Source organism: Phytophthora ramorum (assembly GCF_020800215.1).
Source record: "Phytophthora ramorum isolate Pr-102 chromosome Unknown Phyram_PR-102_s0007, whole genome shotgun sequence".
Lineage (NCBI taxonomy): Eukaryota > Oomycota > Peronosporomycetes > Peronosporales > Peronosporaceae > Phytophthora > Phytophthora ramorum.
This window is the reverse complement of record NW_027150653.1, coordinates 390,577-418,471: the sequence shown is the minus strand read 5'-3', so window position 1 is coordinate 418,471 and position 27,895 is coordinate 390,577. Positions and strand designations below refer to the sequence as shown.

The 27,895-nt window shown below is 55.3% G+C and overlaps 9 protein-coding genes across 9 annotated transcripts; 5 read left to right on the top strand and 4 right to left on the bottom strand.

The window, feature by feature from the left end:
* Nucleotides 1-131: 131 nt before the first annotated feature.
* On the bottom strand, nucleotides 132-4,385 carry KRP23_8154 (Dynein axonemal heavy chain 6; the record flags this gene model as incomplete). Its single annotated transcript, XM_067893559.1, has 3 exons — nucleotides 132-181; nucleotides 265-3,223; nucleotides 3,300-4,385. 3 exons carry the CDS (start codon nucleotides 4,383-4,385, stop codon nucleotides 132-134), a joined length of 4,095 nt encoding a protein of 1,364 aa, XP_067743077.1.
* A 177-nt stretch (nucleotides 4,386-4,562) lies between these two features.
* On the top strand, nucleotides 4,563-4,874 carry KRP23_8153 (Cytochrome b-c1 complex subunit 7-2, mitochondrial; the record flags this gene model as incomplete). The annotated part of the gene is made up of 1 exon (XM_067893558.1): nucleotides 4,563-4,874. The coding sequence occupies one exon, from the start codon at nucleotides 4,563-4,565 to the stop codon at nucleotides 4,872-4,874; it is 312 nt and encodes a 103-aa protein (XP_067743076.1).
* A 232-nt stretch (nucleotides 4,875-5,106) lies between these two features.
* On the top strand, nucleotides 5,107-6,007 carry KRP23_8152 (uncharacterized protein; the record flags this gene model as incomplete). The annotated part of the gene is made up of 4 exons (XM_067893557.1): nucleotides 5,107-5,392; nucleotides 5,451-5,632; nucleotides 5,706-5,819; nucleotides 5,903-6,007. The coding sequence occupies 4 exons, from the start codon at nucleotides 5,107-5,109 to the stop codon at nucleotides 6,005-6,007; spliced, it is 687 nt and encodes a 228-aa protein (XP_067743075.1).
* A 549-nt stretch (nucleotides 6,008-6,556) lies between these two features.
* KRP23_8151 (uncharacterized protein) lies at nucleotides 6,557-6,986 on the top strand (the record flags this gene model as incomplete). Its single annotated transcript, XM_067893556.1, has 2 exons — nucleotides 6,557-6,692; nucleotides 6,781-6,986. 2 exons carry the CDS (start codon nucleotides 6,557-6,559, stop codon nucleotides 6,984-6,986), a joined length of 342 nt encoding a protein of 113 aa, XP_067743074.1.
* Nucleotides 6,987-7,187: 201 nt separating this feature from the next.
* Nucleotides 7,188-8,336, bottom strand: KRP23_8150 (uncharacterized protein; the record flags this gene model as incomplete). Its single annotated transcript, XM_067893555.1, has 2 exons — nucleotides 7,188-8,051; nucleotides 8,127-8,336. 2 exons carry the CDS (start codon nucleotides 8,334-8,336, stop codon nucleotides 7,188-7,190), a joined length of 1,074 nt encoding a protein of 357 aa, XP_067743073.1.
* Nucleotides 8,337-18,916: 10,580 nt separating this feature from the next.
* Nucleotides 18,917-20,323, top strand: KRP23_8149 (putative transporter; the record flags this gene model as incomplete). Its single annotated transcript, XM_067893554.1, has 1 exon — nucleotides 18,917-20,323. The coding sequence occupies one exon, from the start codon at nucleotides 18,917-18,919 to the stop codon at nucleotides 20,321-20,323; it is 1,407 nt and encodes a 468-aa protein (XP_067743072.1).
* A 582-nt stretch (nucleotides 20,324-20,905) lies between these two features.
* On the top strand, nucleotides 20,906-22,435 carry KRP23_8148 (Glutamate decarboxylase 5; the record flags this gene model as incomplete). Its single annotated transcript, XM_067893552.1, has 1 exon — nucleotides 20,906-22,435. The coding sequence occupies one exon, from the start codon at nucleotides 20,906-20,908 to the stop codon at nucleotides 22,433-22,435; it is 1,530 nt and encodes a 509-aa protein (XP_067743071.1).
* A 242-nt stretch (nucleotides 22,436-22,677) lies between these two features.
* KRP23_8147 (putative amino acid permease YhdG) lies at nucleotides 22,678-24,129 on the bottom strand (the record flags this gene model as incomplete). The annotated part of the gene is made up of 1 exon (XM_067893551.1): nucleotides 22,678-24,129. One exon carries the CDS (start codon nucleotides 24,127-24,129, stop codon nucleotides 22,678-22,680), a length of 1,452 nt encoding a protein of 483 aa, XP_067743070.1.
* A 1,434-nt stretch (nucleotides 24,130-25,563) lies between these two features.
* KRP23_8146 (putative transporter) lies at nucleotides 25,564-27,018 on the bottom strand (the record flags this gene model as incomplete). Its single annotated transcript, XM_067893550.1, has 1 exon — nucleotides 25,564-27,018. The coding sequence occupies one exon, from the start codon at nucleotides 27,016-27,018 to the stop codon at nucleotides 25,564-25,566; it is 1,455 nt and encodes a 484-aa protein (XP_067743069.1).
* Nucleotides 27,019-27,895: the final 877 nt, after the last annotated feature.

Genomic DNA, 27,895 nt, shown 5'->3' with positions numbered 1-27,895 from the left:
TGGGTAAATGGCGCTGTACCACTTGAGGTTCCTTTGCATGTGCCAGCATTTCCAATAACTCATCATTTGAAATGAAGAAAAAGCGCGGGAATGCCCGCCGCTTCATTTCAAGGTAGTCTTCTAAAGATTTTTCAATTCTTTCCAGTGACGCATTGTGCTTTGTCAGGCTGTCGAGCAGTGCCTGCCCGACACCACCAGTGCCACTGCTCCCAGTGCTACTGCTATTACCGTTGTCCTTGTAGTTTTTGGAACCACTGGACGCACCGATTAGTATAGCTCCCGTTACTTTCAAGCAGCTTCGCTGATCTCGCGTTCTTCGCATCAAGTCTTTCCAGAACTGGTTAATGCCTAAGAAGGTAGTACCTTCATTAGGAAGTTGCTTCTGGATGTCGGGTGCCGAGAAAATTGTCTCGAGATGCATCCATTTTCGTTGACATTCGATCCAAGCATCGAACGTTTCTTGAAACAGGAGCAATCTTTTGTGCCACATGACTGCTGTGTCTTTGATGGGGGCAATGAACTTAGAGCTCAACACCGCAGTCAAATTCACCAATGATTCTTCTAGTGTCGTGTAAATATTCTCGTGTGAAGCGAGTACGTAGTAGTCCTTGGATTCTTTGTACGACGTCACATCAAACTCTAAGCGATCCCATTGCACGATGATTTTGGTTAGCATATCCTTTAGCAAACGCTCCTGGGTAGCTTCTGTCGCAATTCGGTTAATTTGTGCACCATATGGTGACAAGTGCATTTGTACCAGGTCCCCCAACGTAATAAACTCGGCATTAGAAGCCGACCCCAGATTAAGACCAAGCTGTCGGATTCCGAATCCAAGGAGCTCTCGCAGCTGGACGAAATGGCGTTCTTCAAGGCTTGGACAACGTAAATCAGTCAGAATAGGCATCGTACCGCGATATTCTTCTACGCTTGACTTTAAATACGTGCACAAGGCGCTCATGCCTTCCGATAACTGTTGTTCCCACTTCAAAATTTGCACGTAAACTCGCTCTACATGGTCTGTAATTGTGGTGAATTCTACCTCGTCTGGAAACTGCTGCTTCTCCCATGAGGAAACAGCGCCACTCCATTCACGAAACGCTTTCCACATATCAATTTTCAATGCTAGATCAAGTTTCAACTCGTCCATTTCATCAAAGGCTGTAGTCATGGGTAGGCCTAGTGTTTTCTCGTGCTCAAAGTGCTGCTTTACGGTGGTCTCTAGTCGTAACACATCGCCTTCCACTTGAGTGAGATAGATGATTATATCATTGATATCGGACTTCAAGTCAAACAAAATTGGGTTGGATAGCGCGTCTGAGACAGTCGCCAGCTTCGATACGAGACTTGGCAAGCGGGCTTCAAGTTCCACACCAAACTTTGCAGTGTATTGTTCACAGCTGCTTTCAAACAGATCTATCGTTGCCTTCAGCTGCGACCTTTTTTGAGTTAATAAAAACGCGTTCATTTGATCCGTGTCGGTCACCTTCACCCGATATTCTTCTAAAAGGTGATACAAGCTCCGAACGTCGCGGTACTTCTCTTCCATGTCCTCGTAGCCTGCCTGAAGTTCTCGTAAATATGCTAGGGATGCTGAAAACTCATCAACCGTCGTCGGAATAGTACCGATGCGTTCGTTAGTGACGGCAAACTCATTCGTTAGGCTGTCATTCAGCTGGCGAAAAACCACTGGTATCAACTCGTACAGACCGTCTAAGCACTGTCGTGGCGACGGTTTTAGATATCCGTTCAAGTATGCACGATCTAGTAGCAAAAGGCCACACGACGCGCTGTCAGCAACAGTGTCAACTTCCTGCGCTTCCATCATATACTTGTCTAGATACCCACGAAAGTCGTGCACATCAGTGTCCAAATAGCGTGACGGATCTGACACCTCTTTGCAAAACCGAGCATCTTCTTGATAGCGCTGTAGAAAAAGAGAGAGCTCCGAGCAATTTTCCTCCGCGTGTTCGTACGCATCCAGAATGATCGAGTTGAGGCTTTGTAGTGTTTCCACGAACGTGGCGTCTTCCATAATCAAAATGTCCAGATCCATGCCTTCACTAGAAATCTCGCCTCCATCATCTCCATCTCCACCTTGGGAACCGTCATCCGTGCTTGCCTCTACATAAATCTTGAACATCGGGTTTCGTATCAGCCTCTCGCGATTCGTGACAGCCGTTAAGCCATTAAAAACTAGTGTTTCAAGCTGTGACCGAAGTTTCTCCGTGCTAGGAATGAACTCAAGCAGCTCCGTTGCTTCTTCGTACCCAGATGATACCCCTCGCATATTAGTCTTGATATTCCTTGTAGAGTTGCTCACCACAACAGTTGACACAGTGCTCGTTCTCGTAGCTCGTCGATGCTTACTAGAAGCACTGATATGACTGACCTGGGACTCTGCAGTACTCTTCAGCACCACTTCGACTCGCAGTAGAGGCTGAATAACCGATTGAGGAAGTATTGACAACGTTAACCTCCTTTTGGGGGCCCCATCACGTGGGCTATCTCCACCGGAGCCGTCGTCGTCATCACAACCGCGGATGTAAGTTGCCAATGCGTCCCGAAGAAGAAAGGTGGATGAAATAGCCATCCGTAATAGGGCATCAGAGATTAGAAACTCGACTACCCGGAGAAACTTAGTGATGCGACGGCATTGCGTTCTCATAGTAGCACGTTCGGTATACGTCATCGGCTTCTGTCGATTCTCTTCTTCACGGCCCACCGTGCTCTCCTTGCGCTGAGCAGCAACAACGGATGACCTTTTCCTGCCACTGCGAGCGCTTCCAGTCGGTTTGATATCGTTAAAACCTGTGTTTTGAAGAAAGGAGTACAGGTACTTCTCACACGCATGTTTTGCAGTCATCTCGGCGTCGGAAATAAAGTGATCCACGAGCCGCTCCACGCGAGTTTTCTGAGCCTTCAGACGTAGGGAAAACTCTGTCAGCGTATACGTCTTCTGTTGCTGCTGTGCGCTCGTAGCATCGGTCACCCCCCACCCAGCAGCTTCTGCTGGTCCCATCGGGTGCTCAAAATCAAATAATCGCGAGTCTTGAAGATCGAGGCACGCGTGGCGCAGCTGGAGCAGTGCTTCATGAAGATGTGGAAGCAGAATAAACAAGCTGTTATTTAGCGAGGCGAAGGCATTCAGACGCTTCCTGGCGCTGACTGCTTGCTTCCAGATTGTAAACCTCTTCCAGATGCGATACTTCTTGAAAAACGGTAGCTGTAAGAGAAGGAATAGCGTGCGATGGCAGTATTAGACAACATCAGCAAGTACATAGCGTAGAACTGCAGCCTACCTTAACCAGAAGAGAATAAATGTAGTTTTCGCGCTCAAACTTCTGCAATGGCTGAAACTCGACTCCATCCGATGCAAAGTGCGTGATTCCCAGTCTGCTGACAGTATAGTAGTCCTTTGGGTTGATCTTTGAGTGACTCGTTACCTCTAAATTGTACGGATTCGAATCCACGCGCCTCAAGTAAAAGAACGAATCACGAGGTGCTGCTCCACTCGGCGTAGCTAGCGCATAAGCAGCAGCAGGTCCACCATCCATACCATCAACATCAGCTCGTTGAGTAAGGCCATCCACCAGCTTTTCCGTTAAGGTCTTAATCTCATTACGACGTGCCAAAAGATCACCACGCCGTGGAGAATCCCCACCACCCGACTCTACCTTATTACTCTGGTTGTTACTTCCACCTTCACAGAGAACCTCCTGTGTCTCAACTGTCTTCCTCTCAGGCGGTCTCAGGTGATGCCTCGCCCCCTCAGGAGCTGTCGTAGCTCGCTGCTCCACATAGTATCGATCTCTCGCACTCATAGGCTCCCTCGCCTCCTCACTTCCATACTCCCTCACCGTATTGGTAGATGTCAAAAATCTTTGTCTCGGGGTCGTAGCAGCCACCGGACGCGACGGAATCAAGACGCTCCCCGTCGGATTCACATTAAGTGACGCCACCAGAGGTTTGTATCTCAAGGAGCTCTCCTCCATCGTCTGATTATTGCTAGCAACCTGCATGTCTCGTCTTTTTCTAGGCACGAGTCCTTGAGGTTTCACATGTGGGAACAGTTGGGCCTGCACGACGCTGCGCTTGAGCCCTGAGGCGTGCAGTCGCTCGCCCAGCGATTGCTGATCCTCACAGCTAACGAAACTGCGTCGGTCGCTGGCTGTGGCGCCTCGGATGGACGCACTCTTCACTGGAGAGGACGCCGCGGCCGTCAGAGGCCGCTGAGGTGCCGTCAGAGCGGGAAAAGCCGCGTATTTGTGCTGTCTAGAGCTTGTCGCTTGTGGTGACGGTGTTGGAGGTCGACGGCGAGCCCCGCGCGTCCTCGGACGAGGGGTTCCAGGGGCAGGAGCGCCGCTCGGGGATGGCAGATCTTCCATTGCCGAAAGGAAAGCTAGAGTGAATGTTGAAGCGGCATCGTTTCCACTAGGTACGATATGGTTGTGTGTGGTGTACACTAATATGTGTACAAATAGTGTGGTGTGTGGGTTGTGCGGTGGTCCGGCGTCCTCCCCAAGAAACGCGCCACTTAGAAAACTCGCAGTGAATCGGAAGCCATGAGCCTCATCTCCAAGGTCGCGGGTCTGTACCAGAAGTCCATCAGCAAGTCCTTCGGCATGTACGGCCTCAAGTACGACGACGCGCTCGTGGACACGGCCGCCATTCAGACGGCGCTGCACTGGGTCAACGGCGAGGACTACCAGGCGCGCACTAAGCGCATCGCCCGCGCCGCCGACTGCTCGCTCAAGCGCAGCTACCTGCCGGACGAGATCCAGGCCATCCAGCGCCCGCTCGACTTCTACGTGTCCCAGAAGGCCGTGGAGGCCGAGAAGCTCGCGGCCGAACGCGCGGAGCTCACGCGGTGGTAAGCATCCAGTCAGGAGTCCCCCTTCTACAGCTACGGAGCTAGAGAGCAGGTGGAGGACAGTCAATCACAGGTTGCTACTTGGAAGATTATCTCTCTTGGGGGCAGGAAGAATGAAAAACACAAGAAAAATGACAAGAACCCAAGCTTTAAAATGAAGGCGCGTGGCGTGGCGGTTCCGGTGAAGAGTCACTTTGTTCATATTTAGTCTTGCTTTGCTGCAGGTTTTGTAGGAGATGTTGGGGTCTTCTTCGTGGTCAACGGCGGGAGCAAAGCCTCCACGGCCGACGAGCGCCAAGCCGAGCTCGAGGAAGGTGCTGAGTGCACGGCCGGAGCTCGTGTCGCACAGCAGAAATAACGGCCTGGATGAAGAAGAGGAGGAAGTTGTTGAAGACGACGACGACGAAGATGATGACGACGGCGAGTTTGGTGCTGCGGCCGAGCGAGAGCATAAATTGCAGCAGATGCAGAGACAGCAACCTCAGCAGCGACGAAATTGGTCTGGCAGGCAGGCTGTGTCAAGTACGTTTGAAAATGTTTCGAACGCTGCAAGGTACGCAGGAACTGAGTCCGATGCCAGATGCAAAGTTCAGGTCGAAGCCAAAGTTCCGACCATCATCAGCGCCAGCAGGACGACCGAAGTCGGCATTGACTTCCCGTAATTCACAAGAGGACAAGCAAAAGCGACCCGCTGCGTCCATCTCGATCGCGTACCTGCGCGCTGCCGCTGAGAAGAAGAAAGCTCGCGACCGAGAGTTTGCTGTGAGTTTTGTGCTGCCTCGTGACAACGTCAAGGCAAGCTCACATACTATTGTCCGCTTCTTCGTGGCCACAGAGAGAGCTCTTCCGCGAAGAGAACGAGTTTCGGAAGAAGATCTCTGTCAAGATTGAGCAGGCGAACAAGATGATGACTGCTATTGGCAGCTCCAAGTCGTTCGGTCCAGCCCCTGTACGTTGTCTGAAAGGCTGCGTGGTTTGGACCTGTCTACTTCATTGTTTCCTCATTTGGCCGGCTTCTTGCTACCACGATAGGACCGCGATGGCACTCACATGATCAAGGTCTTAGACCCCGTGAGCGGCGATCGCTTCATCTCTGTGGAGATTTTTCATATCCTCTACACCAAACCATCACCCTGATTGCTACATCTCCATACTCACTCATCGAAGTTCCCTTAACTTTCCTTATCTCAGCACTCCGCGAGTTCGAGCAGCTAGCGACCGTCCCGCTCGGCCAGACAATGCAGCTCCACACATCACCCTTCAGTGGCAACAGCGTGCCCAACAAGCAGTCCACTGCCTCATCCTCTCGTGTAAAGAGCTCTTCCCAACGCAGCAGTCTAGCTCCTCGAGCAGCACACTTGAGTTCTCGAGCATCCAACGCCTCACGTGAACCACAGGACTTCAGCGGCACTCGCTCACGAGTACCCAAGGTCAAGCCCGCCGATCGCTCTCAAGTCCAAGAGGAACTGCGTAGCGTCCTAGAAGGCACCATCGAGCTCACCAAAGTCCTGCAAGAGCAACTCCACGAGCTCAAACTCAAGGGCTGGAACGTCGCGCCGCGTTCATAACTCGCTCACTTCAACCTGCCTCGAAAAGGGCAACTTCCCGTGTCTCAATAACAGCACCTTATTGAAGTTTTTCACATTAAATGTATTTTCGACGCATTTGGCACTCCTGTCATTGACGATGGACTCGCAGGCGTCAAACTCGGAGCGCACGGCGCGCTACCTGCACGAGGAGAAGCTCAAGAAGGCGCAGGATAACGAGCCCGACAAGAAAATGTCCTGTCGGTGGTTCCTAGACCGGTCCTTCTTCTGTGTCAGTACGTAACATCTCCTCACTGAATGATTGACACAAACCGTTGAGTGTGTGGAGGAGAATCATGATACCTAACGATCTCGTTCTTCCAGCACCTGGCAACCAGATGGAGCACTTTTACCGCTATGGACAAGTAGACGAGTGCAATTTCACGTGGAAGAACATGTATCTGTGCTATCGAGCGAGTATGATGGACGAGGAGAAGCGCCAGGACTTCCTCAAGGACACGCCGCTGGACGCGTCCAAAAGTCCTCACTTTACGGACGTGTGGGAGGAGAAGAAAGCGCCCGGCTGGTAGACAAGCATGAGCTGCTGGAGTGCCTGCTGAGCTTGAAGCTGGACGGAAAAACGCTTGAATTTCATTCACTCATTCACTCACTAGCACTTGGGTCTTGTTCGGTAGCTTATGTGCACGTGCTCGATTCCCCTCTCGCTGCTTTGCTTCTCTCTTTCATCAACATCCGTACCTCTACCCACACCCGACTTTTCACACCTTAATCTAATCCTTAAGCCACTCCTCCATGCCATGCAGATCGCCAGGAAGTGCTGACGGCAGGTTTTGGTCGTCGCCGTGGCCTATCGGCATCGGCAGCGCGTCCAATGAGGATTCTAGGAACACGTCTAACGGGTCCAGGAGGTCGCCGTTCGAGTTGGAGAACGGGATCGGCTCGCTGCTGGTAGCAGCGCTGTTGCTTCCGGTGTTCACTGGCGGCGCAGCAGCAGGAGACGCTGCCTGGTTTACCGGCGAGTTGGCGTCCCCACCGACGGTGAAGCTTCGCATGGACAGCAGGTCGAGCTCGTTCTCGATATTCTGCGTGAGCTGGAAGTCGAATGCCTCAGTCGACATGGGCGGCAAACCGGCGAACGACTTCTTGGAGTTCACGTGCAAGTTGAGCAGCGTGTCCAGATCTCCCGTCTCCTCGTAGTGTTCAAAGGCCTTGTGCAGTGCCGAGTCGTCCGACGCGATGAGCAGCATCTTGAGTGAGTCCTTCTGCTCCTTACTGATCTTGCCACTAGCCGCCAGCTTATTCACGAGCCAGAACTTGGATGACAAGCTGCGTCCTCGCTTGGACTTGCGCGAATTTCCGCGCGATTGGCCGGCAGAAGCTGCAGGGGGCTGCATCTGGCCCACCGGTTTGATCATGGGCTTGATCATAGGCTCGGGCGTGACTTTGGCGCCAGCAGAGCTCAAGTTGTCGGACGGCGTCAAGTCCGCGCCAAAGTCCACGGGCACGTCAAAGTCCAGCGTGTCCATTATGTCCAGCAGCTCGGGCGGGGGTCCCGTGGCTTGGTCGAGCTGGAAACCTTCCAGCGACAGGAGATCTCCGTCCCGAATGGACCGATCCAGCGCGTTCTTCCGGATCTGCCAGTCAGCAACAAAAGTGTTAGACTTTTAGTCAGCGCAGAGTGCAATTGAAGACGTTGCAGCGGAACGCACCACGACCCCTTTCTCGCTCTTGGACTTGGTCGGGTGCAGCAGCACTTTGCAGTTGGCCAGGATGCTAGGCGCCGGGTCGTCGTCCGAGTTGGTGATGACCTGGTAGAAGTCGCCGAGCACGCCGTCCCACTCGAGCGGCCGCTGCAGACACACGAGCGAGGTGACGCCCGTCAGCGGGTTCAGCAGCAGCACGCGGATCACCTCCCCCATGTTGTGGCGTCCGTCTGGCAATTTTGTGTGTGGAAGCTTGCGGGCTTCCGAGGGAGGTCGGCGCAAAAACGCCAGAGGCGTATGGGTGGTATCGTGCCCGACTGGATGTGCGCATTAGATGTACTACTGCGCTCGACCCATATGTTGTACGTCGGTTTTTACACTCCAGTCGGGTACAATAACCAAGGAAAAGGAGCGAAATCAGTGCACTCGAAATTGCAGCTGAGGAGGGCCCTGTGGAATAAGAAAGTCGTTGTGTCGACGGCTGTGCTTATGCTTGGCGCCGTCATCACGGCGCAATGGTGCCTGCAAAATGGGGCGGTGTCACAGTTGGAGAGTTTGGGTTCACAATTGCACGAGGTACCATTGCGGCGCAGCAGTGGTTGGCAGAGCTCCGCTGTCGGACGGACGGACGGACGCTGAGTCAATCCACTGGGAGCGGGACTTCGCTCGTCTGGATATTCTCGGGTGTCTTGCTGGGCATCACAAAGCGAAGCCATTCTGTGCGCGAAAGACGGGCGAGCAGCTGCAGCCGCTCGATTGACTCAAGCCTGGGCAAACCGAGCTCGTCGAGCAAAACTTTTGGCTACCGGGCTCGTTTTATATTCTCCTGGGCACACGAATATTATGATGTCGACGAGCGTGCAACGCACTGAGCGACAGGTGCTCAAGAAGCAGAGGACATTTCTCTTAAGGGAGACGTCCTCTGCTTCTTAAATGGAGGCTCGACTCGGAGCGATTTTTTTTATTTCCAACGTATTAATAACCGGATAGCAATGCTTAGTCAACCTTCGCATGAAAGTATTATGGGTCGTTCGGCGTGTGAGTCCCCGACGATAGACCAAACATATAAAATGACCTCGATATGCACTGGACCAGTTTTATATCTGCAGTCGCTGCTTTAGAGTGTTCGCATGTTTGGCACTAGTCATTGTGTCCAATCCATAAACGTTCGTGTATTAATAACAAATCAATCTTGGATCTTTGCTGGTACAGACTGTACTACAGTATGGCAAAGATGAACGCGACAGCGTATACCCGTATCGATCGTCTAGGCTTCAAGTCCACATAGTTACGCGTTCTGCAACGCATAACTCCTCCGTTAAGTGATGATTACATGTACAGTGACTTATCATACGACTTGGGCATAGATCTTAGCATTTTCGATAGTAGTAGCACTACCAATATCAGTACGAAGGCGCTACTATAGAAACGCTACTAAACCCACTTCAGAATGAACGGTTTTAGCGGAGGCGGTAGGTATCCGCGCTAGGCATAACTATGATCAGGACGTGACTATGGTTTTCGTGCGGCATACAACCCCAAATTATTAAGTCAAAACAAGCACCGCAGCCAGAAGTTTGCCAGAGGCACGGAACTCGTCTATCCTACACTCGATTTGGTGGCTGTAAAGCCCTGGGCTCCGCACGTATGTAACCCCTCACTCGACTCGAAGCTTTTCATTCTACAAAGTTACATCACTCAGTAACCTACACTTCTGAGCTCTTCAGGTGGCTCGAGGGTCGCTTGGAATGCGCGTTGCCGGATTGCTCTCTATTACGTATCGTCCAGGGCCTCAATTGATCTATATCAACGAAGAGCTTCTTGAAGCTATCGATATCGGGCTGCACGAGGAATGTACATCGACACCTCCCAGTTTCGTGAACTGGTCTGCAGGCGACATTGGGGCCAATGCTGAAGCCAGTGCCAGATGTGACAGGCCTCTGTCATACGGGTGCCACCGCGTGTGCGCGGTGGCCAATCAGAGTCGAGCGTACAACCGTTGGTTGGGACGGTCTCGAGTCTCGACTACTGCATGTCCACATCAATCAATCAGAGTTCATTTTACCTACTTCCTCGCAACTACAGTGTACGTCGGTAACGGGTTCTGTTAGCCCGTTACACCTGGTAGCACTTCGTCGTCCGTTCAACGCCCAAGATCAAGATGAACGACATCTCGAGTATGTCGTTGGAGCACGAGAACTTCCCGCACCTGACGCTGATGGAGTGGGAAGCACTCCACCGCCTGGCAGCGGTGTCAGGCGACACGGTCGTCAAGACGCTCCTGACGACTGGAACGGAACACGAACAACGCTTATGTGCTCAAGAGTTCTTAATGCGTGAGCTCGCTGATCTACGTCGGTGTGCGACGACTCCCACGCCGTCCAAGAACAAGACCGACATCGTCAAGCTCGATGTCTCCACATACAGCGGCGAAGGCAAGACCCGCCTTCACCTGAACCGCTGGTTCTGCGAGGTGGACATAGCGATCGAAGCTCGGCAATTGTCTACCGAGCTCGCGCGCACGCGCTTCCTGCTTTCCAAGTTGTCCGGGAAGGCGAAGGAGTGGGCGCTCGGCCGACTCGTGGCCGACGCCTCCTGCTTCCCGACGATGGCAGCTATGCAGGCTGACCTGCGACTCGCGTTCGAGCCGCCCCAAGATGAAAGCGTTCAACGGTCGGCATTCCTTTCGCTAAAGCAGGGACGTCTGACCATGCTCGAGTACATTCAACGCGCGCGCCATCTCGCCTCGTGTATCACGACGCAGCCAGTCGACATGGCCACACAAGTCCACGTCTTTGTCTCCGGTATGAATGCTGGCTACCAGCGCTTCTACTTGACCCGCAAGACGCCATCGACGCTGGAGGAAGCCTTCACTGTCGCTTTGCGTGAAGACTATAGTGTGTCGGCATCGCAAGCTTTCGATGTCTCACGGCCGACCCAGAGCCCGAACCCATGGAGGTGGATGCTATTCAGTCCTATCGCGGACGTCGGGAGCCGACGTCGCCTTCACGCCAATCCTCCACTCGGGGGTCGCGTCGTATGAAGTGTTTTCGATGTGGCAAACCTGGCCATCGCGCGGCGGTGTGTCGTGCTCCGTCGCCCATGGCGGCGAACGCTACGACTGCGAACGACGTCGCCGCTCCAAAAAACGGCGACGACCAGTAGGTGCGGGGCGCCCTACTGGGTGTGTACGGAGCGATGGTTCTCTGGTGGCAGAACCTCCTCCTAGCCCTCCCGTGCTTCACGCACGCCTATCAGCCACCACATCTGGCAGCGACTCGAGACTGATCGTACTCAGTCTCCACGTTGAAGGTGCACAGCGCCCAATACGCGCCCTGCTGGATTCCGGCGCGACGAACAACTTCGTTCGCGCCGCGAGTTTGTCGGCATTGCCGGCGGACATGAGCATCCGCGAGAGCGGCGGTGAGATGATCGTAAAGTATGCTGACGGGAAGCCGCGGCGTACGCCACGGCGATCTGCCACCTTCGCGTACGAGTTTGACGGGTTCCGCGGCTCGGAGGAGTTCTTGGTGATCGAGCTGAGTGGCTCCTTCGACTGCGTCTTCGGAATCCCGTGGCTCGCTCGCCACCAGCCTGCCATCGATTGGCTCGCTGGTACAGTCCGCCCCCGCGATATCGACGTGAATGCCGTCGAAGCGTTCCTGTGCGGAACGCCAAACCAATGGCCGCATGTTACAGTCATGGACCCCGAATCCATGGCCCATGCTGCACCCGAAGCGAGCGATGGCCCTTCATGTGCAGTATGCGAAAACGCAACCTGCGCCGGTCCTGAGCAGGAGTCTCAGGACGCGTCCGATGTGGTCGAGCATGGGTTCCCACGTCCGGATGAGCAGTGGCTCTCCCCCGAAGAAGAAGATGACGTGGTCGAGCATGGGTTCCCACGTCCGAGTGATGATGTGGTTGAGCGTGGCCTCCCACTTGCGGTCGAGCATGGATTCCCGCGGGTGGTCGAGCGAGAGCTCCCCGAAGAAGTTGACGCGGCCGAACAGCTGGCTCCGCGTCTTGGTGCCGATGTCGAGTTCCGGCACCCCGAGTCTGCTGACGTGATCGAGCATGGGTTCTCACTGTCAGCTGTGGAAGACTCTCCACGCCCGGTTTGTCGTCGCGGTCGTCGTAAACCGCGACGACCTCGTGCGCCGTCGCGGGATCCAGTCGAAGCTGAGACCGAGATGATCTCAGTCCTGGTGGGGAATGACGCGGACGAACCTCCGCGTGCGTGCAACGTCGAGGTCGCACGTCCTCCATGCGACACTGCCGAGATCACTCGACTGCCTGGCCTCTCGTGGAAACATTTCCTTCGCGACTTGAAGAAGGGCGAGACCGAACAAGTGTGCATGATCGTCGCCGAAGACGCCGCATCCATCGCAGCCGTCGAGACCCACGCATCGGACTCAACGTCCGACGCTCGCACACGTCCGAAAGGTGCTGAGCCAAAGAACGCCCGCGCAGCACGATACGCTGCCCAGTCGTTGCCGGCTCTAGAGGCTGCCGGCAACCCAGTCGCTCCTCTTGTACGCGAGTTCAGCGACATCTTTCCGGACAAGGTTCCAGCCGCCCTTCCACCCGATCGTGGCGTTCGGCACGAGATCGACCTCGTGCCAGGCGCGAAGTACTGTGTGACGCGGCAGTGGCCGCTTCCCCGAGATCAAGTCGAAGCGATCGACGCTTTCTTCGAAGGTCGCCGGCAAGCCGGCCACGTCCGCGAGAGTCTGTCCCCGCATTCCAGCCCGACGTTCTGCGTGAAGAAAGCCACCGGCGGATGGCGGATCGTCCACGCCTTCAACAAGCTCAACGACGCCACCATCCCGGCGCAGACGCCGATTCCGAGGAAAGACATGGTGCTCGACACCATGTCCGGCAGCACCAAGTTCAGCGCCATCGACCTGATGGATGGCTTCTACCAGATCTTGATGCGCGAAGCCGACGTGCCGTTGACTGCCGTCAGCACGCCCAGTGGAATGCTCTGGGAATGGCTCGTGATGCCGCAGGGGCTCAAGAACGCCCCTGCCACCTTCAATCGCATGGTGTCAAATCTGCTCCGGTCGTTCCGCGACTTTGCGCCCAGCTACTTCGACGACATCTTCATTCACAGTCGTGCCGCGGGCGGCGTGACGGACGTCGAGATGCACCTTCAACACCTGAGGCAGGTGTTCGAAGTGATGAGGGAGAACAAGCTGTATGCCAACTTGAAGAAGTGCATCTTCTGCGCTCCCGAGATCCCAGTGCTCGGGAGCTACGTCAGCACGGAAGGTGTCCGTGCTGACCCGGAGAAGATCGAAGCCATCTGCGCTTGGCCCGCTCCTCAGGATCAGAAGCAGCTCCGGCAGTGGCTTGGTCTCGCGACGTACCTCCACCACTACTCGAAGAACTTCGCGGCAATGATCCGTCCGTTGTCGCAGCTTCTGAAGGCAGATGCCGCGTGGTCGTGGCGTCCTGAGCACCAGTCGGCTTTTGACGCGGTGAAGACGAGCTTGTCCACCGCGCCCGTACTCATGCTTCCAGACCACTCGAAGCCCTTCCATGTCGTGTGCGACGCGAGCGACTTCGCGATCGGCTGCGCCTTGATGCAGTTCGATGACGAAGGGCGCGAGCGGGTCATCAGTTACCAGTCGCGCCAGCTGAAGCCGGCAGAGCGGAATTATCCGGTCCATGATAAGGAGCTGCTGGCCATGCGGTACGCCCTCATCGAGTTCCGCGTATATCTCCTCGGCGAGCAGACCTTCGCGATCTACACCGACCACGCGTCGTTGAGAACAGCGACGAAGAGCCCTCACTTGTCCCAGCGCATGGCGCGCTGGCTCTCGCTATTCTCCGAGTACAACTTCGTCGTCCACTACAAGCCGGGCAAGGCCAACATCCTCGCCGACGCGCTCTCGCGTCGGCCAGACTACGTGCAGTCGGGTCGACACGCAGTTGGCGACGAGGATGACGACGAGTGCGCTGTGTGTGTTGCTGAAGAGGTCGCTGCAGTGGAAGTCGCAGCGACTACTCCACTCCGAGACCTGATATCGGCCGCGTACGAGGCGGACGCGGCGTGCTCCGAGATGATCAAGTACTTGGGAGACCCGTCCGACACGGCGCGGCGCCGATTGTCCGCACGGAGCCGTGCCCGCATTGATCGATACCAACTGGAAGGAGGCCTGCTGACATACAGCGTCGATCGCGCCGATCCGCCGCGCATCGTCGTCCCGCTGGACGATGACCTTCGGGCTCGGCTGATTCACGAGTTCCATGACGCTCCCAGCGGCGGCCACCTCGGACGCGAGAAGACTTTCGCGTCGCTCTCGCGAGACTTCTATTGGCCGCACATGTACAAGTGGGTGCGGAAGTGGGTACGCTCCTGCGAAGCGTGCCAACGAGTCAAGCCGTCGCAGTCGAAGCAGGCCCCGCTTCGTCCCCTCCCAGTTGCGGCGGATCCGTGGTCTTCCGTGAGTATGGACTTTGTCTTCGGGCTGCCTCGAGATGCTCAAGGCCGCACTGGGATTCTCGTCTTCGTAGATCGTTTCAGCAAGATGCTTCATCTTGCTCCGGTCGCTGTCACCATCACCGCGGCGCAGTCCGCGGCGATCTTTCTCGACATCGTCTACAGGCACCATGGACTGCCGACCTCGATCATCTCCGATCGCGATCCCCGCTTCACCGCCGCATTCTGGACCGAGCTCTTCAAGCTAGTGGGGACGCGGTTGAAGATGTCCACCGCGTCACACCCAGAGACGGACGGCCAGACCGAACGCGCAAACAGGGTCGTCGAGGACGTGCTGAGAAGCTTCGCCACGTCGTTCGAGTCGTGGAGCTCGTTCCTGCCTATGGTTGAGTTCGCTCTCAACAACGCCGTTCACACGTCGACCGGTCTCACGCCATTTTACGTCAACTACGGTCGCCATCCCCGCGTTCCAGCGCTCCTCGGCATGGAGCGCTCGATTCCCCAAGGCGGCGCTGACGACGAGAACGACTCGGCGCACCTTTCCAATGCCGACCAAGTGCCCAGCGGCACTGAGGCCGCTGACGGCGCTACCTCCGCCTTGATGAACGGTGTCACGACTCGGCACGGTGCCCGAGCCTCAACTCGAGGCATGCGTACGCGTGCCGCCACGAGGGCGGCACCATCCGACATCGCATCTTGGACACGTCGGACGCTGATCAACCCACGTCAGCGTCCTCGTGCAATTGCATATGAAGACACGTCCGGCGCGGCGACCCCGCCCGCGCCGCCTCCAGCAAACTTTGACCCCATTCCGTCCCCACAACCGCGCGACACAGCGGCTGTCAGCACGTTCTTGCAGCGACGCCAGAGTGTGGCGCGCTATGTTCGTGACGCGATTGCAGTGGCAGTCGATCGTCAGAAGGAAAACGCTGATCGACGCGGCCGCAAGAACATGGAGAAGTTCGCCGTCGGCGACCGCGTCTTGCTATCGACGTCCGGCATTCAACCCATTTTGGTTACCAATTTGGGCGCGAACAAGCTCGCGCCAAGGTATATTGGACCATTTCAAGTGTTGAAAGTGTTAGGAGATGCCTACACGCTACAGCTACCTACAGCGCTCCGGCTTCATCCTACTTTCTACGTCGGTCGGCTGCGGCGATACCATCCCGCGTTTATCCCCAGCGACGACGCTGCCACTCCCCAGCGTTCCGGTCTTGGCCCCGCTGCGGCGATTGGCGCCGCGGCACTCGGCGACGCAGCTCCTGGTTCTCATTCTCCAGCACGTCCAGACGACGCGCCATCCGATCCAGACGCTGCGCGATCGCAGCGTCCTGTCCGCGATTCTCCGTTTGAGCGGGACGGCCCCGCTCCTCTCGTCGATGGTGCTGGTAATATTCGCCACGTGGTCGAGGCCATTCTCCAGCACGATGATGCCCGTGCTGCCCCTCGTTCCGGCCGTCGGAGTCGCGGTGGTCGTCACCGCGACGACCCCGTCCCCAGTCACCGCCAGTATCTTGTTCGCTGGCTTGGCCCCATGCCGGATAGCTGGGAGCCCCGTGCGATCCTTCTTGCCGACATTCCGGACTGCGTGGCGGCGTACGAGGCAAGCCTTGGAGAGGGGGCAAGTCCTCCGGACGGCGCGGCGCCACGCCACGCCTAGACGCATGAAGCGAAGCTTCGAATCTTCCTATCAGTCGACGCTCGGACTCGGTGAGCGGATACTCCTCAACCTGGCGCTGCCACTCTTCTGCACTCGGTCGCGGGAGATCGAACCCGCGACATCGTGGACATCCTGTCTTGAAGTGCACGAAGCAGGATTTGCGGTCGGCGTTACCGACGTCTCACAGATTTCGAGGGCCAGAGCACTGACGGACAAGCGCGAGTGCGTGGCCTCGCGCTGCTCGAGTCTCTGCGTGAAGATCTCCTCACCCTCAATGTTCCAGCGCTCCACGAAGGACGTCCACGATCGGTCCATGGACCGATAGGTCACGGTGCCTCTCGCCGCGACGGGCTTACTGCGAGTCGATCTCCATCGGTTGAACAACGCGATCATCTCGTCCGCACTCCGATCACCTTGCACGGCGCTGCAATCGTGCAGCGCCCACCGCTCCAGTGTCTCTTCGTACGTGAGGTCTCCAGTGTCCATCGCAGCTCCAATTCTCGACTGACGAAGATCCAAGCTTCGCCTTCTCTGCGTGTTTCTTAGCCTGAATGGGGAATGGTGTGACAGGCCTCTGTCATACGGGTGCCACCGCGTGTGCGCGGTGGCCAATCAGAGTCGAGCGTACAACCGTTGGTTGGGACGGTCTCGAGTCTCGACTACTGCATGTCCACATCAATCAATCAGAGTTCATTTTACCTACTTCCTTGCAACTACAGTGTACGTCGGTAACGGGTTCTGTTAGCCCGTTACACCAGACGACTTCCCCGACATAAAGTGGGTCAATCAAGCGCGGGTTTAAATACAGCGGTATGTTTCCACTACGTTGGAAACGATGATGCGGGAAATGGTGGGTAGAAACAACGGAGCGTGTGAAAACAACTCACAATTGCCGAAGACGTTGGTTTGGCACCATGACGTTTCAGAGACTCACTTCGACGGCGAGAGAGTATCGGAGCGCGTGCAGAATGCAATTAACAGACATGGACTTCGCCTTCAATCGCTTCAAGTAGTCAGTCTGTCAGATAGGATACTCCTGGAATCTGCTATAAACAAGACCCAAGGGTTTATACTGTTTGGGGGAAAGTTGCTGACGCTAGAGGAAATGGAGCAAGTGGTCAAAGCAAAAGCCGCTGTTGCGGAAGCGAGATGACATCTGAAAGAGCTACTCGCAATGCATACGCAGCTCCAGCGAAGGTGTTACGCAAGACAGAATCGGCGGAGGTTCGATTGAAGCGATGAGCGGATACTGAGCTGAAAAAGAACTAGAGAGCTGGGGGCAAGGGGGCAAGGGGGCAAGGGCGTCGAGTGCAGCGGTCCCCCAAGTACACCGCACTGAAGTTATGATTGCCACAGGGCAAGTAGTTGCTTTTGCTGATGTTTACTTCAACAAACGGGCTTTAGTAATTGCAAGTTGCTTGGTGATGACCAGAAGTATATCCACGTCGTTCTGTATGCGACTTGTGATGATTTGATCTATGGGAGGGCCCTCAAGGTGCCACATAATACATCCGGTGCGGATAGTAGTAGCGATCGCGAAATAGACTTGAGGCAGAAAGTTGTAGGATGAAAGCAAAATGAAAAAGAGTCATTGTTTGCTAAGTTACATCTAGCTCCTAAACGCATGCCTCACACAAGTATATACAGCGGAAGGGGCAATCCCAGTAATGACCTCGGTGATAGCGAGTGTGCTGGCCGTGCGACTTGGGCGTTAGCTCGACCACGTCGTCGGCGCAGATGTACACGCTACATGCACATCATTGACTAGTTCTGCAGCGCGAAACTGCCAGTCGGATTAGCATCATGGTTTCTTGACACGCTCACCGTTTACAGCATCCTTACAAGGATGCTTTTGTTTGCTTTCTTCCCTACGATTGGGGCAGAGTACCAGCTGCCAGTGGTTTCACTTATTGCTCTAACTCCATGGCTGAGGACATCAATAGATCGAAGTGAGAACGAAAGGACTGTATTCCTTAGTAAATTTCGAATTGAGTGTTCACTCCTTCTACGGCAACGAATCTACGATACTGCATGGCTGTTGAAGATCTTGATAATACCGGTTCAAGACTACTTTACGCCAGAGCACTTATTGTCGGTCCTTGTGCGCACCGATCTCATGGAGAATGATCCTGTCGAAAACACTGGCTCGTGAAATGCCGCTGATTATTCTCATCCTAACGTAAGCGGCGTCGATCTGCTGAAAAAACTACCTCCCCTTCCACACACGAACATGTCCCTCTTTCTTGTTTCGCATGCTGAGCTTGATTATGATTTTTCTATACACCGTTCTGCTTCGACAATACTTCCTCCAATTTGATTCGATAGGCAAACAACTCATCCTGTTAGCTCACGCCTCGCTGCGTTGAAAGACTTCGTCGCCACAAAATACACCGGACTCGTCGTTTGGACTGCTACCACATCCATCTCGTGGTGAGGTAACTGCAACAGCCGCAATGCTGGCACTCTGGTCTTTGATTGTGTATGTATCTTTGTAGAGCGTGCGAGCCGTCTCCTGCACGCCCTCCTGGGAAGCAATGTCCGCGACTCACCCATAATAGTAGTGAAAGTATAATTAGTATAATGAATATCACTAGTTTCCATACGAATACTATAACTCTACATGTATTAACAAGTAATATGTAAAATTAATATCACTATACATTAAAATAGCATTAGTATCTTTGTACGGACATGGCGGACTCCGTCGACACCTCGCGCTACGCCAAGGCACCGCACCTGTGGGCGCTGGGCGTGGGCGCCGTCATCAGCGGCGACTTCTTCGGCTGGCAGTCGGGCCTCGTGGCTGGTTTCGACGGCCTGCTCATCATCCTGGCCTTGGTCACGGTGCTCTACGTGCTGCTGTCCTTCTCCATCGCCGAGCTCTCCACCACGGTGCCGACGGGTGGAGGGCCCTATGTTTTCGCGCTGCACGCCATCGGCCCGCGCGCTGCCTTCTTCGCCGGCCTGGCCGAGAGCCTCAAGGTCGTCATCACCTGCGCCGTGGTGGTCACAGGCATCAGCTCGTACATGAACCAGCTACTGGACCTGAGCTCCGACTACGGCCCGATCTGGTGGGCCGTCTTCTACATTCTCTTCGTGTCGCTCAACATCGTGGGCATCGAGATGACGTTCCGTGTGCAGGCCTTCACGACCGTCGTGTCGGTGGTCATCCTGCTCGTGTTCTACATTGGCGCGGCGACACAAGTGTCGTACACTGAGTGGGTGGCAAATCGCAATTGGGAGTTTCCCAATGGTTGGGGTGGAGCGGTGGAAGGATACTCGTTCGCGTTGTGGTTTTATCTGGGGATCGAGGAGCTGCCGCTCGCGGTGGAAGTGACCGTCAACCCGGAACGCAACATGCCCATTGGACTGATGACGTCCATTGCGACGCTTGTTGTGCTGGCGTTCTGCACTGTGATCTTCAACTCGATGATCTTCCCTGGCGCTGATGAGATGTACAACAGCACGTCGCCGTTGTTGACGGGGTACAAGAGCGTCTTCGGAGACAACAGCACCACTTCGGGTTTCTCGTGGATGTTGATCCTGGGCCTTATTGCCAGCTTCCACTCGTTCGTGTTCTGCATGGGGCAGCTTCTGTATGCAATTGCACGCGACGGATTCCTGCCCCAGATTCTGACCACACTGCACCCGACGCGCGGGACGATGTATGTGTCGCTCATCGCTGGCAGTTCTATTGGGTTTATCGTCGTCTTGGTGCTGCACTACATTATCGGTGACACGCGCCTCGGCTCGGTGATGATCAATCTCGCGCTGATCGGTGCCGTTATTTCCTACTCGTTCCAGTTGACCTCGTTCATCCTTCTGCGGATTAAGGAGCCAAATCGGGTGCGCCCGTACCGCAGTCCCTTTGGTGTCACTGGTGCTGTGATCTCAATGCTGCTGTGTGTTGCTGGCATGGTGTCGATTATCTACAGCGGGGTGTCCAGCTACGAGTTCCTCGCGTCCATCGTCGTGGCTATTCTGTACTTCGTCGTTGGTGCCGTGTATTTCTTCATGCGTGTACAGCCACGCTTCGAGGCAGCCCCAACGTCAAAATTACGGGAGAATCTGCTGAGTAGCGTATCGTCGAAGGTTTGAGACTCAGCGTGAGCTGCCTACACCTTCGGTCGTTTAGAGGAAGGTCACTACCGGCAGATATGTTGACTCTATTTGCTACAACCCCATTGACTGTCCAGCGCGGTCAATCCATTGCTAGTCGAGGGGGTACGCGCCATGTTTGTTGAAAGAATTCTCCTAGCCAAGCAAACTTTAACCGTGCAATGTACTACAGTACTTGACCAGGAAAATGTAATCACTTCGTGTCGAGCTTTTCCATAGCCAGTGGCGATCGTGCAAAGCTTCTTCAGGACGACGCTGCTCAGAACACGAGGGTGTCGTGGCGTTGCCGATATCAATAGAGCTGCTCTGGGAATAGCTCCTCACACCAACACTCAGATACTCGCCAACACTAAAGAAATGGCTGGGAGGGCAGGATCCTCATGCGATGGTGCGCGATCCAACTTTAATGGACAATCTTGTTAAGTGTTGCTGCAGAAGCACGCAACACTAGCGAAAATAAAGCACGCATCATACGTGTAGCACGCCTGCTTCGAGCTGCAGCATGACCTCGTTTGCAGTCATTTTCAGTTCCACTGACAACTTCGCAAGCAACTTCCAACCATGACGCAGGTCAACACGATCAAGACTCCACGTCAACTGAACGAGATGCTCAATGAGTCGGAGCCTGTGTACGGCCACCCCTTCATGTGCAGCGACCTCGCTACGGATACGTTCCCACAGCACTCGGTGCCCGCTCGCGTCGCCCACCAAATGATCAAGGACGAACTCGCTCTCGACGGCAACCCCAGCATGAACCTGGCGTCTTTCGTGACGACCTACATGGAGCGAGAAGCTGAGGAGCTTATGATCGAGGGTCTTCGCAAGAACTACATTGACTTGGACCAGTACCCGCAGACTGCGGAGATCCACAACCGCTGCGTGCAGATGCTGGCGAATCTTTACCATGCCCCGCTCGGCGAAGGTGTGAAAGCCACAGGAACGGGATGCATCGGCTCGTCGGAGGCGATCATGCTCGCTGGCCTCGCCATGAAGCGGAGATGGAAGGACCGCCGTCTCGCTGCTGGCCTGCCGTACGACAAGCCCAACATGGTGTTCGGCTCCAACGTTCAGGTCTGCTGGCACAAGATGTGCAAGTACTTTGAGATTGAGATCCGCGAAGCCGACGTATCGCCAGACTGCCTTGTGCTGACAGCCGAGCGAGCGCTTCCTCTTCTCGATGAGAACACAATCGGCGTGGGCGCGATCCTAGGAAGCACTTTCAACGGCGAATACGAGGACATCAAGGGAATCCACGATATGCTCGTGGAACAGAACGAGCTCAATGGATGGAGCATTCCGCTGCACGTTGACGCAGCAAGTGGTGGCTTTATTGCCCCGTTCATCAGCCCCGACTTGCTATGGGACTTCAGGTTGCCGAATGTCAAGTCTATCAACGTTAGCGGCCACAAGTTCGGACTCGTGTATGCTGGTATGGGCTGGGCGATCTGGAGAGAAAAGGATGACCTCCCGGAAGACCTGGTGTTCCACGTGAACTATCTCGGTGGTGACCAGTCGTCATTTACGCTCAACTTCTCCAAGGGCGCCGGCAATGTCGTCGCGCAATACTACAACCTTCTGCGGTTCGGCTTCGACGGATACCGCCGTATCATGGAGGCCAGCATGGAAAACGCCGACTTCCTCCGCAAGGCGTTGGTATCTACCGACCTCTTCACTATCGTCGACAAAGCTCATATGCCCCTGGTGGCGTTCTCGCTCAAGGACTCGTCAAGCTACACCTGCTTCGACATCCAGGAGAAGCTCAAGGTTCGTGGTTGGATCGTCCCGGCGTACACGTGTTCGAAAGGAGCCGAGTCCATGACCATCATGCGCGTGGTCGTCAAGCAGAACTTCTCTTGTCAGATGGCAAAGATGCTCGTGCAGGACATTCTAAACGCTGTCACTGCGCTCGAGCTTCACTCTCGCGCCCTGCACTATTCGCCCAGTAAGACCAGTCAGTCTGTTAGCAGCGTTGCAATCCACCCGATGCCGGCGGTTGTCAAGATCAAGCACACGAAGCTCGCGTCCAGCAAGCTGGGCGGCGTCGCTGCCAAGGGTCCGAGGCATGTCACGCACATTAAGCTTTGCATCTAATTCACCTTAGGTACATTCTAGAGCAGGCTTAAACGAAGTCACTACGTACGTACATGTACACACACTCACGGGTTCCTTATCGTTTCGATGGTCGATCAACTTCAACGTTCGAACTGAAGCACGTCGTAGACGAAGCGGTGGTCGACCACCGAGAAGCAGAATTTAGAGAAACAGGACGCATTTGATTATCTATGGAGGCTCGAAATTACGACGCACGCTAATAAAGACACTCGACGCACTGCTTACGCCTTGTTGGACACACGCGAGCTCATGAGGTTCTCGCGGAACTCCTTGGCGGACACGGGGCCATTGCCCACCTCCAGACGAGGCTTGACACGGTACACGAAGTAGATGGCGCCAATGATGAAGTATCCGATGGCCACCAGAACGGAAGCGAGGAAGACGTAGCTGGACGTGCCGCTGTAGATGATGGACACCATCGAGAAGATGCACAGGATGATGCAGATCACGGCACCAGGGATTCCGAAGGGGCTCTTGTACGGGCGCGGGCGATCAGGCTCACGGACGCGCAGCATGATGAAGGCCGTCAGCTGGAACACGTACGACACGATGGCGCCGATCAACGCCAAGTTGATCAGAACAGATCCCAGACGTGTGTCTCCAATAGCGAAGTGCAACACAATCACCAGCACAAGAGCAATGACACTGCCCACGATCAGCGCGACGTGAGTTGTACCACGAGTCGGGTGCAGCTTGGTCAGAACCTGCGGCAGGTATCCGTCGCACGCAATAGCGTACAGCAGCTTGCCCATGCAGAACACGAACGAGTGGAAGCTCGAGATGAGACCGACAATGAGGATCCACGTGAAGCCTGAGGTAGTGCTGTTGTCGCCGAACACAGCCTGGTAACCAGCGAGCAACGGCGACGTGTTGACGTACATCTCGTCGGCGCCGGGGCTGATCATGGAGTTAAAGATGACCGTGCAGAACGAGATCACAATAAGAGTAATGATCGACGTCAGAAGACCGCGAGGCATGTTCTTGGTGGGTTCGATGGTCTCATCAATGGCGAGAGGCAGCTCCTCGATACCGAGGTAGAACCACAGTGTGAACGAAGCACCTTGCAGAATTCCATCCCAGCCCTTGTAGTTCCAGTCGCGGTCGACGACCCAGTCCTGGTACGAGATCTTGGTGGCAGCTCCGATGTAGAACACCAGCAGCACAGCCACCGACAGGACGGTGCAGGCCGCCTGCACGCGGAAGGTCATTTCGACGCCCATGACGTTGAGCGTCACGAATACGACGTAGCACACGATCCACCAGATGGGACCGAAGTCTGTGCTGACGCCGACGATCTCGGAGAAGTACGAGCCGATGCCGGTGGCAGCCACCCCCGTGGTGACCACCACCTTGAGACACTCTGCAATGCCGGCGAAGAAGGCCGCCGTCTTGCCAATGCCGTGCAGTGCAAAGATGTACGGACCGCCACCGTGGGGTACCGTGGCTGACAACTCGGCGATGGAAAAGGCCAGCAGCACGTACTGCACGGTGACCACCGCCAGCAGGATGAGGAGACCGTCGAAACCGGCGACCAGAGCTGACTGCCAGCCGAAGAAATCGCCACTGATGACGGCGCCCACACCCAACGCCCAGAGGTGCGGCGTCTTGGCGTAGCGTTGGGGACTGTCGACTTCAACGGCCGCGCCGTTGACACTCGAGACGCGTGTGCTCATCGTTGGGGCTGGAGTTGAGCGGAGCGAATTGCAAAGTGAGCGATGCGGAAGCTGCAGCGAAGAGCTTTGGGCTGTCGAGTCTCGATGCGATGTAGTCCCGGCACAGCGAAGGGTACGTCGGCTAGAGTGCAAAAGGCACAATGTGCGAGCGTACGCGGCTCCACAGATCAAGTTCAGGAGAGGGCTCAAGTGGACGTGGTCAACGCTTCAAATCGCAAAGAGTCAGCAAACTGCAACTTGCAGCTGATTGGTCCAATTGAATGCATCGGATACTTTTGATTGGCAGAAGCCGAGAAAGCCGGACAGGAGAGGACATAAACTGGGGAGAAAGAGTCAAACGGAGACTGCTGATGAGACTGCTGATGAGACTGCTGATCCGGTGATGCAGGCTGCGTCGCCCGGTTTTCACGTTTGCAACGAGCCACGAAAGAGCCATGGCTACATGGCACGCTTCAACGCCCGCAACTTCAGTCTGCAGCCTCGCAGCGCGCTGTGCAAAATGCACCAAGCCCGCACTCGGCAGCAAGTTTGGGCAAGTTTCGACCTACTTCGCGAGATCTGTCAGTCAATGGACAATTGATATTGGGGCATGAAAAGCAGCCCTGGAAAGGAGAGCACTGGGCTTCATAGGAGCGCTGCAGTTGAGCCGGACGAACCTGCTGCGTCGACACTCGTCACCTCAGGAAGCAGCGCCCTTTGCCGCATGTACATGTATCGGTTGATGGGCACAGTAGTCGAGTCTGGATCTCTTCCTTACCGGAGATGCGCTCATCGTTAACTTGTCAAAGTCTCGGAGTGGTTGTCTGACAATTTGTCAGTGACACCAAGTGCCAGCGATACAGTCATTGATAAGTTGCAAGCGCTAGCGCAGGAGCTCTGAGATCCAATGACTTGAACTCAGAGCGCAGTGTGGCGATGCCTCACTGAAACCCGTCGTAGTGTATCGCTTAGAGCAAAACACATTGCATGGGCGTGTGCATCAAATGTGTGTGCATGTACTTTGAAGTACATGTACAAGTTCGACCTCATGCACCTACACTTTTCGATAGTTGAGCGTGGCCCACCGGAATTCCTGGCGCTACGGCACACTTTACCTGAATGTGCTTCTTTCCTTGCTCAGATTGGGGCCACGCAGGGTATGACCACTAAATCCCGATGCGGGCTAGAGGCCGCAAGATGCCATCGACATAAATTGTATATCATGTCTGGACGTCGAGCTAGTCGCGCAATTTAGTCTGGACATCGAACTAGTCGCGAGACGATAACAAATTCAGATTCTGGATCTGAAAATTCATGAAATGAACTGTAGCGCTCCACAAACAAAGACCATCGAGTACATTGTGAAACATGCTGGACGCTTTGATTGTTCATCGTGAAATCAAATGGCCCCAGCTAAAAAAAATACGAACGACTCACATAACTAAAGAAACAAACTTACACCTTACCAGATACACGCGAGCTCATGAGGTTTTCCCGGAACTCCTTGGCGGACACGGGGCCATTGCCCACCTCCAGGCGAGGCTTGACGCGGTACACGAAGTACACAGCACCGAGGGCAAAGTAGGCGATGGCCACCAGAACGGAGGCGAGGAAGACGTAGCTGGACGTGCCGCTGTAGATGATGGACACCAGTGAGAAGATGCACAGGATGATGCAGACCACGGCACCAGGGATTCCGAAGGGGCTCTTGTACGGGCGCGGGCGCTCCGGTTCTCGAATACGCAGCATGATGAAGGCCGTCAGCTGGAACAGGTACGACACGATGGCACCAATGAGCGACAGGTTGATCATCACCGAGGAGAGACGAGTGTCACCGATGGCGAAGTGCAGCACGATCACCAGCACAAGAGCAATGACACTGCCCACGATCAGCGCGACGTGCGTCGTGCCACGGGTCGGGTGCAACTTGGTCAGAATCTGCGGCAGGTATCCGTCGCACGCAATAGCGTACAGCAGCTTGCCCATGCAGAACACGAACGAGTGGAAGCTCGAGATGAGACCGACAATGAGGATCCACGTGAAGCCTGAAGTGGTGCTGTTGTCGCCGAAAATTGTTTGGTAGCCCGTAAGCAACGGCGACGTGTTGACGTACATCTCGTCGGCGCCGGGGCTGATCATGGAGCTGAAGATGACCGTGCAGAACGAGATCACAATAAGAGTAGCGATGGAGGCAAGCAGTCCGCGGGGCATGTTCTTGGTGGGCTCGATGGTCTCATCGATAGCAAGCGGCAGCTCCTCGATACCGAGGTAGAACCACAGCGTGAACGAAGCACCTTGCAGAATTCCATCCCATCCGTTGTAGTTCCAGTCGCGGTCGACGACCCAGTCCTGGTACGAGATCTTAGTAGCGGCTCCGATGTAGAACACGAGAAGCAGCAGCACCGACACAACCGTGACAACCACTTGCACGCGGAAGGTCATTTCGACACCAACGATGTTGAGCGTCACGAATATGATGTAGCACGCGATCCACCAGATCGGACCGTACTCGGACCCGACACCGATGAGCTCGGCGAAGTAGGACGCGATACCCGTTGCAGCAACGGCGGTCGTCACGACAACCTTGAGGCATTCGGCAATACCGGCGAAGAAGGCCGCCGTCTTGCCAATGCCGTGCAGCGCGAACACGTACGGACCGCCACCGTGGGGCACCGTAGCCGAAAGCTCTGCGATGGAGAACGACAGCAGCACATACTGCACCGTGACGATGGAGAGCAGGATGAGGAGACCGTCGAAGCCGGCGACCAGAGCTGACTGCCAGCCGAAGAAGTCGCCGCTGATGACGGTGCCGACGCCCAACGCCCAGAGGTGCGGCGTCTTGGCGTACCGACGCACACCTTCCGTTTCCACGCCGGGACCGTTGACACTCAAGTTCGAGATGCGATTCATCTGGAACGACTGCTTGGAATGGTGTAGCTGGAAGGAACTCGTTGCAGTGCGCAGTAAATTGCAAAGTGAGCGATCGAGAGCGCCGTCATGTTCGAGAAGCGGACTTCCAGGTCTACGACCTCTGCATGGCAGACCCAGCACAGCGGCAGGCCAGCGCGGCAGCTGGGTGTCCTCGTGAGCGCAAAACGAGCAATGTGCGAGCGTACGCGGCCGCAGAAATGAAGCGAACGTGGTCAAACCACTGCAACAGGTTCTTGAAGGTGTGGGTGGGGTGGGTCTCCAGAGATCGGGTCGCTATTGGTTGCAGCAGGCGCGTCGGCAAACCGCAGACCGGACACCGGGATCAGCAACGCAGAGACCGCGTCGGTCAAGCCAAGATTAAAATGGCTACAGTACATGTACTGCTCCGACCTACGTGGATAGCAGCGGTGTTGGCGTCGTGGCGGCGTCCAAAGCTACATCACAATTGCAGAAGCTATCCATAGTAAGCTTACAAACATACTGGCCGAGTTGCCTTTTGGTGGACGTTGAGACTCGTCTCAACCCGTTTTGACTTCAGCCGCGCAAAACCGGGCGACGCGCTGGTGCAGTCGAAGTCTGACAGCAGGAAGCGCTTTTTGCGAGCACTGGTAGCTGTAATAGCTTGCGGGGTTTGTATAATACATGTAGTCAAAACCGTGGCTGGAAGCCCTCGAACTTCTCCCTCACGAAACGCTGTGCTTTCGGTAGCTGTACGCGCTCCGACACCGGCATGCGCAAATGCGAGAAGCGCAAGATATCGATCAGAGCCGGGCGTCTTGGGGACCCACCTGATAAAACATCCGGACCGCAGAGATGCCCACGGAGATGCTTCCGTAGACTCGCCATTTGCCGACGG